General features: G+C 35.5%; 2 protein-coding genes across 2 annotated transcripts; one reads left to right on the forward strand and one right to left on the reverse strand.

The window, feature by feature from the left end:
• The first annotated feature begins 597 nt into the window (after positions 1 to 597).
• LOC126689364 (putative leucine-rich repeat receptor-like serine/threonine-protein kinase At2g14440) lies at positions 598 to 7,611 on the forward strand. The gene is made up of 9 exons (XM_050384537.1): positions 598 to 889; positions 989 to 1,532; positions 2,504 to 2,958; positions 3,413 to 3,548; positions 3,638 to 3,709; positions 3,792 to 3,860; positions 4,132 to 4,203; positions 6,921 to 6,992; positions 7,074 to 7,611. The coding sequence occupies exons 1-9, from the start codon at positions 802 to 804 to the stop codon at positions 7,111 to 7,113; spliced, it is 1,548 nt and encodes a 515-aa protein (XP_050240494.1). The 5' UTR covers positions 598 to 801; the 3' UTR covers positions 7,114 to 7,611.
• Positions 7,612 to 8,226: 615 nt separating this feature from the next.
• LOC126689365 (uncharacterized) lies at positions 8,227 to 9,287 on the reverse strand. The gene has a single exon (XM_050384538.1). It carries the CDS (start codon positions 9,157 to 9,159, stop codon positions 8,452 to 8,454), a length of 708 nt encoding a protein of 235 aa, XP_050240495.1. The 5' UTR covers positions 9,160 to 9,287; the 3' UTR covers positions 8,227 to 8,451.
• Positions 9,288 to 11,843: the final 2,556 nt, after the last annotated feature.

Consider the following 11,843-nt stretch of genomic DNA (forward strand, 5'->3'; position numbering starts at 1 on the left):
TATATATATATATATTACACTCTAAAAAATATATTTCTCTCTTGTCTCCCATCTCTCTCTTCTAACCACCAACAAAATATGATATTTTCCTATATTTAAGAACCTACAATTTATAGTTACTAAGACCCCGTTTGATACGCGAATTCAAACACATGTTTTCAACTTTTAAACAATATTACAAATATTTCTACATACTTTTTTACCTACATATATTTTCAAAATGCTAAAAATTATTATTTAAATACACGTATCAAACGGGTCCTAAATTTTTTTAGCAATAACCACTGAATAAGACAAAACTATTTATGTGTATTAATCTAATAAATCTAATAAGACAATACAAAACTTTTATTTTTATTTTTTCCAGAAGGTAAATGAAACTTTTACATCTCCAGATTTACAACAGAGAGAGAGAACTGTAAAAACCTTTAAACCAACCACCAGCGGCCCCCAAACAAGAACAGAGCAACGGCTCCATTTCCTTTACTTCACCTAACGCCCAACTGAAAAAACCATTAAAAAAAAAAAAAAAAAAAACATAAAAATGTATAAATACCAACTACTACTTGACTCGGCCCTTGTTTTCCCGCGTCATCCCCACCACGTACCCCTTATACCTTCCTCTTCCCTAACTCCACATTCCCTCTCTCTCTCTCTCTCTCTCCTATTCCTTGCTTGCATGTTCTACCAAAGTAGACCCATTCAATTTCAAACCCACCAAATTAACCCAAACCACTACAAAAATAAAAATTCAATAAACCAAACCAAATCTTCCCATTCTCACATGCCTATCTCTCAACCATGTCTTTCCTCTCCCTCCTCCTCCTCCTCCTCCTCTTTTCCTTCCTCCCCCTCTCCCTCTCTCAACAACAACCTCCACCCCCTAAAGGTAATTCAACTAACACGTCCTGGTGTTTTTAAAAGGAGATATTTAGGGTTCAAATTATCATAAATTGTAACTATTTTTTTTGTTATTTTTGTTTTTCAGGTATTTTGATTAACTGTGGGGCCACCGAGGAGTCGACAATTGACGATCGAGAATGGTTACCGGACACCGATTTCGTGTCCGGTGGGACCTCGAAAAACCTGACGATCCCGGTAACCGTCCCTACACTCGCCACCGTCCGATCGTTTCCTCTCCGCCTTCACACCAAATACTGCTTCGTCGTCGAAGTTTTCCGCTCCGCGAAGTACGTAATCCGAACCACCTACTTCTACGGAGGAGTCAACGACGGCCATGGCTCTCCGCCGGTGTTCGATCAGATGGTGGACGGGACTTTCTGGAACGTCGTGAACACCACCGTGGATTACGCGAACAACGCGGCGTCGTATTACGAGGGCGTCTTCGTCGCGCAGGGAAAGACTATGAGTTTGTGTATCGGTTCCAATAAGTATACGGATTCGGACCCGTTCATTTCGGCTTTGGAGTTCTTGATAGTTGGGGATTCGCTCTATAATACCACGGATTTTGGCAATTTTAGCCTCAGCTTGGTTGCGAGGAACAGTTTTGGATATTCTGGGCCAATTATTCAGTATGTGAAAGCCTTTAATTTGTGATTCATGTGCTTGTTTCTGTTTTAATTAGCATTTTTTTTTTTATGAGATATCAGTTCTAGAAAATTTCTTTTTTTTTGTGTGTGTGGATAAATTCGATAGTTATAAGAGGAAAAGGAGGCGAAAACTAGGAAGTTAGGAAGTGTCAGTTGAACTACGAGGCTCGTGATATAAGACTATAAGTTCTCGCACTATTGATATAGGAAGAAAGTAGAGTTTTAACCCTAGGCGAAAACCAAGAAGTCAGGAAGTGATAGTTGAACTACAAGGCTTATGACATAAGTTCTAGAACTATTGATATAGGAAGAAAGTAGAGTTTTAACTAAAAAGCTATTTAGCCATTTGAGGGTTTGGTACTGGATTTTATAAAGCATGAACATTGAAATGTAGAGCTTTTCATAAAGCACCCAATTTTAATGTTAATCTTAAAGTTGAAATCAATTTTAAGGAAGTCCCCATTAAAGCTATTTAGTAAAATTGTCAAACGTTTAGCAATTTTAAGGCTCTTAAAATCAATTTGACACCTCTTCAAAAGGAGAACTAGAGAAGTCATTTGTATATGTCAAATAGTAATTAAAAATGGTGAATTATGGGGCTTTTCCCTAAATGCTCCAAGTTTCAGCTTTAGCCTTAAGGCTGAAAAAAAAGCTTTAAGGACATTTTAAACTCTTTAGCGAAATTGTCAAACTTTTGGTAATTTAAGCTAAAAAAGAGTGTTAACCACTTAAAGTACTTTTGAACCCCTCTTAAAGCAAAAATGGACAGGCCTAATATCTCTTCATTTAGCAGATAATTTGTTATGTCTGCAAAGAAGTGACAATTCAAAACTAGCAACTCATGAACTGGATATGGTGCTTATTTAACTTTTAGGTTGTCAATTCATTTGTTCAGTTTTGCTTGCGTATTCTTTATCATCTTATGCTTAAGTGTGATAATTTGGTATTGCCAGGTATCCTGATGATCAATTTGATCGGTTTTGGGAGCCATCAAGAGATAATGATTCTACAGTATCAGAAAACAGAAATATATCTGTTTCTGGTTTCTGGAACGTTCCTCCTCTAAAAGTATTCGAGGCAGCTCTGACAACTACCAAAGTACAACCCCTGGTGTTGAATTGGCCTCCAGCATCCCTTCCGAACTCAATGTACTACATTGCTCTTTACTTTGCAGATGACCGTAATTCGAGCTCAAGGGTGTTTAACATAAGCATAAATGATGTGCCATATTACCGTACTTTGAATGTCACTCCAGCAGGTGCTTGTGTCTTTGCAACCCGGTGGCCTCTTCGTGGTCCTACAAAGATAACTTTGACCCCTGCTGTGGGTTCAGACATTGGTCCTCTGATAAATGCTGGAGAGATTTTTGAAGTGCTAGATCTTGGGGGAAGAACTGCTACTCGAGATGGTATGTTTACTTCCAAATAGCATCTTTTATAAAGGCAATGAAACTGGATTAATTTCTAGTCAGTATTCAGGTTATTTCATTGATGAGCCCAGCTAAAACATACATGGCCAAACAAAGATATAGGAAAGTGTGTTTTGTAATTGGTGTTGAAAAAAAAAAGTGGGAAAAATAGTTTAATCATATTCTCTGCATTACACTGGATGGCATTTTTTAGTTATGCCTAAGCCATTGGCTGTGGCTCACCTAAGCAGTGTCCTATCAAGTTAGTGGTACAGAAAATTAATCTGGCCTAAATAACAGCTTCCTTTGAGACAAGTGAAATGTGTTTGACCATAAGGTGCTTGGTTAATTCCTCTCTCACAACACAACCTCTTTAAACATTGTTCAGTATGCTTCATATGAGGATTTTCAATTACATGATTTTTTTAAAGGGGAACTGTATTTCTTTTCACAGTTATTGGTTTGTCAATGGTAAAAAAGAGTCTCAAGAATCCTCCACTTGTTTGGAATGGTGATCCTTGCATGCCCCGCCAGTACTCTTGGAGTGGCATTACTTGCTCCTATGGTCCCCGGATCCGTGTGATCTCCTTGTAAGTGAGACTTGACTTGCTGTCTCACAAGAATTTGTATAGTTTCTTTTGTATTCCTTAAAAGGCTTACCATTTCCTGTTGTCTCCAGAAACCTGACAAGCATGGGCCTCTCAGGATCACTGTCTCCTAGCATTGTCAATATGACGGGATTGACTAACATGTAGGTTTTCAGTTATAAATTTTTTGATTAATGAAATTGAGAGGTATGGATTTGATGATTGACGATTTAATGCTATTAACAGATGGCTTGGGAATAACAGTTTGACTGGACCTATTCCTGATCTCAGTTCATTGAAGATGCTAGAGACATTGTAAGTTGTGAGGGTTTGGGTTATTTTTTATTTAATCTCTGCCTATTGTCATTTGTGATTGAGCTCATAATTGCATATAAAATTATTGCCACTTGAGCCTCATTCTCAGTTCATTGAAGGAATTCATTTTCCTCCATCAGTTGTGTATGTGATAACTATTCCATTGTGTGGATTGTATTATCAGAATGCTTAGAACCTGAGACCTTTTCATGTGATTATTTATTTAGAAATTTTGTTTCTTTTCTCTAATTCAATACTGTTTTCCTTTAAGGCATTTGGAAGACAATCAGTTTAGTGGATCTATTCCCTCATCACTTGGGGACATTGAAGGCTTGCGTGAACTGTAAGTTTTATTCTGCAATATTTTTTTCTTTTCCCTCTCCTAATCAGTGCATGCATGATAGTTTTTGTTGATTTACTGTATATTTCATAGTACTTTCAGTACTTCTCTTATGTGATGGATGTAGTTCCATCCAAATCATGTTAAAACAGTATACTTATAATTGTTCTGCTCCTACTTATCAAAGTTATGAACTTATAATCACCATTACAAAGTCCTAGGAAGTACTGTGATAAAAATTTCTAGGAGAACTAACTCTGATCAGATTGAGTATCACTTATCAACAACATCAACATCAATATCTTTAAACTCTTTTTTTTTTTTTTTTTGGCAATGATACGAGAGAGATTTATTATCTACTGGCATATCTTATTCCTGCTCTTTTTTTTTTTTTGGGGGGGGGGGGGTGGGGGGGGTGGGGGATAATAAATTACAAGATTAGGAATGAATCTATCATTAAGCTAGTTTTGGTTTGATATAAGGATGGTGAACTATTTTAATTCTCATTTTCTTTGGTACTTTGACCTATATCTAATTAAACTGAACAAAGCCTTCACTCCAATTAATTTGGATCAGCTCTGTCTATCTTCCATTAACCCAACTATCGATGATCTATATATCAATTCGCTCTAAAGTATACTGTAATCTTACAACTCAACTATACACAAGTCAACAAGTCTTTAAGTCTCAACTAATTGGGATCAGCTATATAAATCCTTCTTCTTCTTTTTCTGATTAATTGGAGCTCGTATTAAAGTTGGTATTGTTTTTTGAATCTTTACTGATCATATTGTTTCTAATTGCTTCTACCCACATCATTACCACACCTCTTTTTATGTTCTTTAGTTTCTTAAAGAGAGAGAGAGAGAGAGAGAGGACTTTGAAAGTTTGAAAGCACAATCTTGGTGATCCTTTGGGCCCATCGTAGCCTTAACAGGCCCAAGCCCATATAGATCACACTTTTTACTCGATAGGAGCTCATACTTTGTATTTCCTTTTTGATGCCTTCCACCATGATACATCTAACAGCACACTGAAGAAATCTCCTAACAATGTCAGTGTCAGATTCATCTATTTCCTCTGAGGCTTCAAGGGGCAGTATAGACAACACTTAGAAGCATTATATTTTTGTTAGTGAGGGTTGGTGAAACTTGGGATGTTCTATTGTTTTCTTATCTGACTCTTAGATTCAATTTGCTAGCAATTATAGATATAATATGGTGGCTGTCCCCAGCGCTCCACTGCACTCTATGAGAGAGCACCCTTGTCAACTTGTTGGGACTTGGAAAACGACTAGAATACCCCTTTCAGTTCAAAATAATGGGATTGAATAACCTATACTTATAGATTGTTATTGAGCATTGGATTGCCCAAGGAATTGCTGCTTAAAAATTTAACTTTATTCAAGGAATGGATTATGTTTATATAGGCTTTCAAAGGAACTAAAGGTGCTTCTGTCCACCAATATACATATTTGCAATATCTCTGACCATTTGCTTTTAGCCAAGTGGCCTGAGTATATATATTATAATTCACTAAATATGAGCTGGGAAAGGTGGGATGGTAGAAGCCTTGAGGGTCCTAAGGAATCCAAAACTCACTTGTTCCCCTGTTGGATCTGACCTTAAATCATTGGTTTTTCCTTTCATTTTAGTATGTCAGTTTACACAAAAAAGACAGGATTAAAAAATCTTGGTTGAGTTTTGTAGTTTTAGGTTGGAGTACTGGTATGTTTGAAATGACAACTTAGAATAGGCCTTTGTTTAATTGGAATTGAGACAGTTTCATTGTATGAGATCTTTAACTTATGTTACAAATGAGCGACAAAATAAAATAAAATAAAATAATGATGGAAAGTCTAAGGAAAAAATATTGTATATGACTATATGTTCCATATTGAAATATGGTAATTTCATTCCTAATATACATATATAATATATAGAATCTCCTCTTACCCATTAATTGGCTATCAAATAACCTTCTACATGTATTTTAATCACATGACTTTTAAGTAATTTAACTAAGACGCATGACTTCTAAATAGGTAAGTACACGCAAATACTCATTTGAATCACCATGTATTGGGTTGAATAAACTTTCCTCCAAATCAATTTAGAGGAAAATTCTATCCTAATACATACATGTGTGTGTATGTGTGTTATCTTGTGATTACCTATATATATATATGGTGCTGCCCAATTTTAAGAAGATTGGATCCTTGAATTTGATCTACTTCACATGATTTATTTTACCCATATCAGAATGAGAACTGACAATCACAACTAAAACATTTGCTTTTTTTATTGTGCTGTAAATTACATCTGGATACTGTAGGATTTCCATGTTTGATCTGTCTTATTTGTTGGAGGGTGGCAATCACATTTTATCTAATGGTCTGTGCTTTGTTTGTATGATTGAGCAATTCCCTTGTTTACTGACATGGAATAAATAATCATTAGCTCACATAATTGTTAATGCTACCAGATGTAAATTTTCACCTTTATATTTTAAAACTAAATTTCAATCAATTATTATGCTAATTTATTCTTTAATTTCTGGAAGATTTTTCATATATGCTTCTGACACTGCCATTGAATGAAAACACTATTAGACATTGATTTGATTCCTTTTTTTTTTTTTGGTCTTTATATTAATGTTCAATTAAAAAAAATGTGGCAACTCTAATTATTGATGTACCTGACCTGGTTCCTGTCTTTCAGTTTCTTACAGAACAATAATCTGACCGGTACAGTTCCAAATAACCTTAAAGATAAACCTGGACTGAACCTTAGGTAAGTTTGAACATCCTCTGGTGTTATTATCCATATCTTATCCACCGCCATTTATGCTGATTGTTTAAATTTGATTATCAGGACTTCTGGAAATAATTTTGAATCTCCCCCACCCTCTTGAGCAAGTATGTGTATGGATCCAATGGTAGAGTTGACTTGGCTGCTTTCTCAAGAAACTTGATTCAGATCATTCATTTGTATATAGATACATTCCGTAAAAGAGCTGTGTCACATTTTTTTTTACAAATTTTGATGGAAGTTCTTTATTGCAAGCTCTCCAACTGTGAAATTGAAAGTTCTGCATACTTAGACATCTGTTGCTGGGAGCTCTTCAAAGCAATTTGAATACTTGAAATGGTTGTTCATAGTCAGTCAGTCTGATTCTTTTTTTCTCAGTAGGATTGGATCATGCTTTCAAAATTCATGTAATTGTCCATATAGTCATTTCTTATTCTTTTAGATATACTTTTTCTTGTTCTGATAGTGTATTATGAGCTATTCTTCTTCTTCTTCTTTTTCCCTCTCCCCGTGGGTGTACCGTGTACAATGAATATTGTTCATGTTTTTGTACCTACTAAAAAAATTAATTCATTTTTTTATATAACGTGGTTTGGTTCTATATATGCCTTCATTTTAACTATAGCTGACTATTTTCTCAATTGCTTCGGTTGTCACTTGGTTGTTAGTTGTTAGTTGTTACCTTTGGCATCTAACTTTCATATTTGTGGGTCGTTGGGGGTGTTTTTGATGTTCATATCCCTGAATTGTTCCAATTTTGCTGAATGTCCCTAAAGGGGCATTTGACATTAATGCCTCAAACCCTTCCAGTTACAGATCCGGCGTTTAAAAAATTAGGGGGTTGCCATGATCTTACTCTATTGATTTAAGATACTAACTCCTATTTTAGCTTTGCAGAATCATCCATGACCTTCACTTTGCAAATGATATTAAAATGGTTAGACAATATTTAAATTCCTGAAAGATACTCGAAAGTTGGAACTGTATACTAAGATGTCCAATAATCAATGACATAGCTCTCTCAATTCCATTTCACAATTCATAAAGGACAACACTCGATCCTTATATGGCCTTCAGACCCTTACCAAAATAAAGTACACAGTTTGATATGTCTCCATGTGAGACCCACCATTTCACAGACCTGCACAGCATCTATCATGATTTCCCACTTCTTATATTTCAGAGAGACAGAAAAATGTGCTTCTAGGCGATGCAATAAGAAATGCAACTAAAATTACTTGATTAATATAATCGAACAAAAAGAAAAGGTCAGCATTTACATTGTCATTCTTCAGATCCACAATAACTCACCATAATTAACATTAATCTAAACACAAAAACACAGAAAAATTTATAATGAAATAAAAAGAAATGAGACTGATGAACATATATGACAACTCTGCAGAGATCAGAGGGAACTTCAGCTACCACTTTCTCATCCTCACCTATCTAATCTTCCCTTCCTCAGTGGAAACAAAGGTGGCAATGCACTGTTCTTCATTTGTGTGCAAATTGGGACATTGATCATAGGCCTTATTCTAATACTAGCTGACCTTGTCCTCTCCAACCCTTTCTTTATCCTCTTCACATGCTTCTCTCTATTCCCTGACCCTCCCTTCCCTTCATCTTTTGTAGCTACATCAGCAAGTGAGGTAGCTGAAGATGATGATGATGAGGAAGAAGAAGATGGTGATAAAGAAGAAGCGCGTTGCTTCCTCAACCTTAATAGCTCTTTCCATAAAACAGTGCACTTGGGTGGCCTTGGTGATGGGTCATCATCAACAAACCAATTTACCCTAGTACTCTCCTCCTTGTTCACCTCTTTTTCCTCTTCGTCTTTTGCTTTGAGACTGATCTTGTTGAGCTTTTCTGAATGCTGCATTTGCCAAAATGGAAGGAGCTTCCCTTCAAAGAAAAGCTCATCAGCAGTTAACATTGCATGGCTACTTGCATTGCTTGAGAGGAATTCAAAGTCTCCATTTCTTGCTTTCTCTATCTCCATGCCTTCACCTTTTTCAACCTGCAGAGAGTTTGGGCTAATGGAGATGAAGTTTTTCTCATCCAGAAACTCTGCAGAGAAAGAAATCCTGGGACTTGAAGTTGGCTCAATGGATCTAGAGTTAGTTTGAACAGTTTCTAGGGAGACCATCTTGGTTGTTTTTGGATCAGGGAATAGGGAATAAGGTTGTGTAGTTAGCTAGCTAGTAGTTTGATCAGGTTTGTGAGATATGTGATTTATAAAGCGAACAAGATGCTTTAGTGCTTTTCTATTTATTTTTAATCTCTTTGTTTTGTTGTTGTAGTAAAATTTTGGACGGTGAGATTATAAATAAATTAAGTGGTCTGGTTAAGGCGAAACAAGTGAGCTAAGGTAGTGTTTAGAATATAGGAACAGCACATGGACACTTTGGGAACTAAAGACAAAAAAGGTTTTTAATTACCATTGTTCTGTATACGATTCTAAACAGTCTGTTCTCTTTTTCTTATTCTTGTTTTTCTTACCAAGAGAAGAAGTAGAAAAAAGGAAATTTTTCCTAATTTATGGCAGGGAAGGGAGAAGTATAATACATTATTTTAAAGGGAAAAAAACTAGTGCACATAGTGTGTTTTACACACACTGCAAAAATACACTGAAAATTATTTGCCTACACTGTGTGCAATAAACACTGCCTTATTTTAAAAGAGAGAAAGAGAATTGAATCATAGACGTTTTCATTGATAATACTAGAAAATGTCATGTAAACTATGTTTTTGTGGAGAAGTATAATACGTATATCATAATGAAAAAGATAGATGGTATTATGATGTTGTCGTGGTGCATGAACTATCTTGTTTCTATGGTCTAAAACATGTAAAGAGTAAATGACACACCTGGCTGTTACTGATTAGGGTAGGAAAAGTAAAAAAACACAACATGAATATGTTATGCAGATGAATGAATCAGTAATAGTTAATACAGGTCGCGTTGATTTATTTTGTCCTGACTTGAACAATGTCTCTCACATTAAATTGATTGCATTAATTGGGTATCTTTTCTTGTTGTAATTGAAAACACTGCTAGTGGATATGAGATTTACAGACAGGGAGGGATTACTAGGGTGACCAATATTTAAATCAGGCTATCTTCTAGCTTAGTGGCAGTTGATTATTCAATTTGCATTAGTCAAATAGATCAGCTTTGTTAGTTTGACTCCCCTGCTAGGAGGGAGGGATTATAACATGGGAGGAGTTCCTAGCATGTGGTCACATGAGAGTAATTTCTTGCCATGTGAGAACTGAATCAATGAAATATAAAGCATACCCTTAATAACCAAGTTGCCCTTTGGAAGAGCCTTATAATTGTAGGTACATATGTGTGTGTGTTCCCCAATGGGGATGGGTTTTCATGTCATTTGAGAAAGTTTACAAGTGGTAGATATCATGTTAGTTTCTTGAAAAGCTTCCATAAAGATTTGGTAGCTCTAATTAAGTCTAGACAGCTAATGAACACAGAGTTAATCTTTTGATTATTATATATGGGTTGTAATTTGATTCTTTATTAGCACATTATACCGGGCGTTCTGGTCCCTCCAGTGTTCTATAATTGAAGGGAGACAATAATGTTGGAGATTAACAATCTGACTAGAAAACAAAATTGAACATGTAATACACAAGTTAGGCTAAGACAACCTTCTGATTGATCAGCTAACCCTTTCAAATAGCTGAGGCATGAGAGCTGTATTAACAACTTTGGGAGTAATAATCTTTCTGTCTTCATCAGGGTTTAGATAAATTTATATAAGGGGAGGATTAGCTCCTCATTATGTAGCTCATTCTTAAGACCAAGAAAGAGAGTTAGGCTTGATCAATGTAAGTTGCACCCTGATTTTTTTATTACAAAAAACTTAACACAAAATTATGGGCTTACAAAATATAATAACTTACATTGATTAGTAAACATCATGATCACATGAAGAATATGAAAAGCAAGCACTTCCTAGACAAGCCTACCACAAATCTCTGCCATAATACAAAGCCTAATCCTACTTCCCCAGAAACAACCTTATGAAGAAGGGCTTACCAAAGTACACAATGTGATAAAATGCATATTTGTAACAAAGTGATAGCATTTATGATCATCATACCAAAGAGATTTTACTTTTACTTTGCTGGCACGGGTTTCTGCATTACAAAAAGTAAGCAAGTTTTTAGTTTGAAAATAAATAATTTGTTTGGTGAAAGAAGAATAGAACTCAAAACTGGGCTTGATAGCCAGAACATTAATTAAGTAAAAAGAAATTAATTCTTTGGATCTATTAAATGGAACAAAGTAGCTAATAAATTTTCAATCAATATGAAGAATTTGTGGCATTTCCAAAACCAAGGGGAATGCAATTAAAATCTTTTTTATTTATTAATTTTTTGCTGTCGAGTAAATATATCGAGAATTCTTTAGAGATGACTTCAAGATCCAATTACAAGTAAGTCATAAGGTGTGTCATCAATGCCTTAGCATTTTGGGCTCTGAAATTAAACAAATGGGACCCTATAGAATTGAAGACAATTAGTACCATCCACATAATAAATTAGTTTCGACTCTTACAGACATGAGTAAAGACTAAAGAGTTTGAGAGACAAGAACTTTTTAGTACCTTCTGATCAGTTCATTCCGTTACTTTTAGGAGAAAGTGGACCACAAATTTTGGTGTTTTGAGCATTTAAAAAAGACGAAAGCTGAACTGTAGCACTGTGCACAATTTAAGAGGTAGCAAGTGACCCGGGAAAGACTCCAAGGCATAGCAATGTGGCTAAACCGTACAGCAGTGGGGGGGCCTTAGACCATTTTATTACTTT

This window comes from Quercus robur, chromosome 6 (assembly GCF_932294415.1).
Source record: "Quercus robur chromosome 6, dhQueRobu3.1, whole genome shotgun sequence".
NCBI lineage: Eukaryota > Viridiplantae > Streptophyta > Magnoliopsida > Fagales > Fagaceae > Quercus > Quercus robur.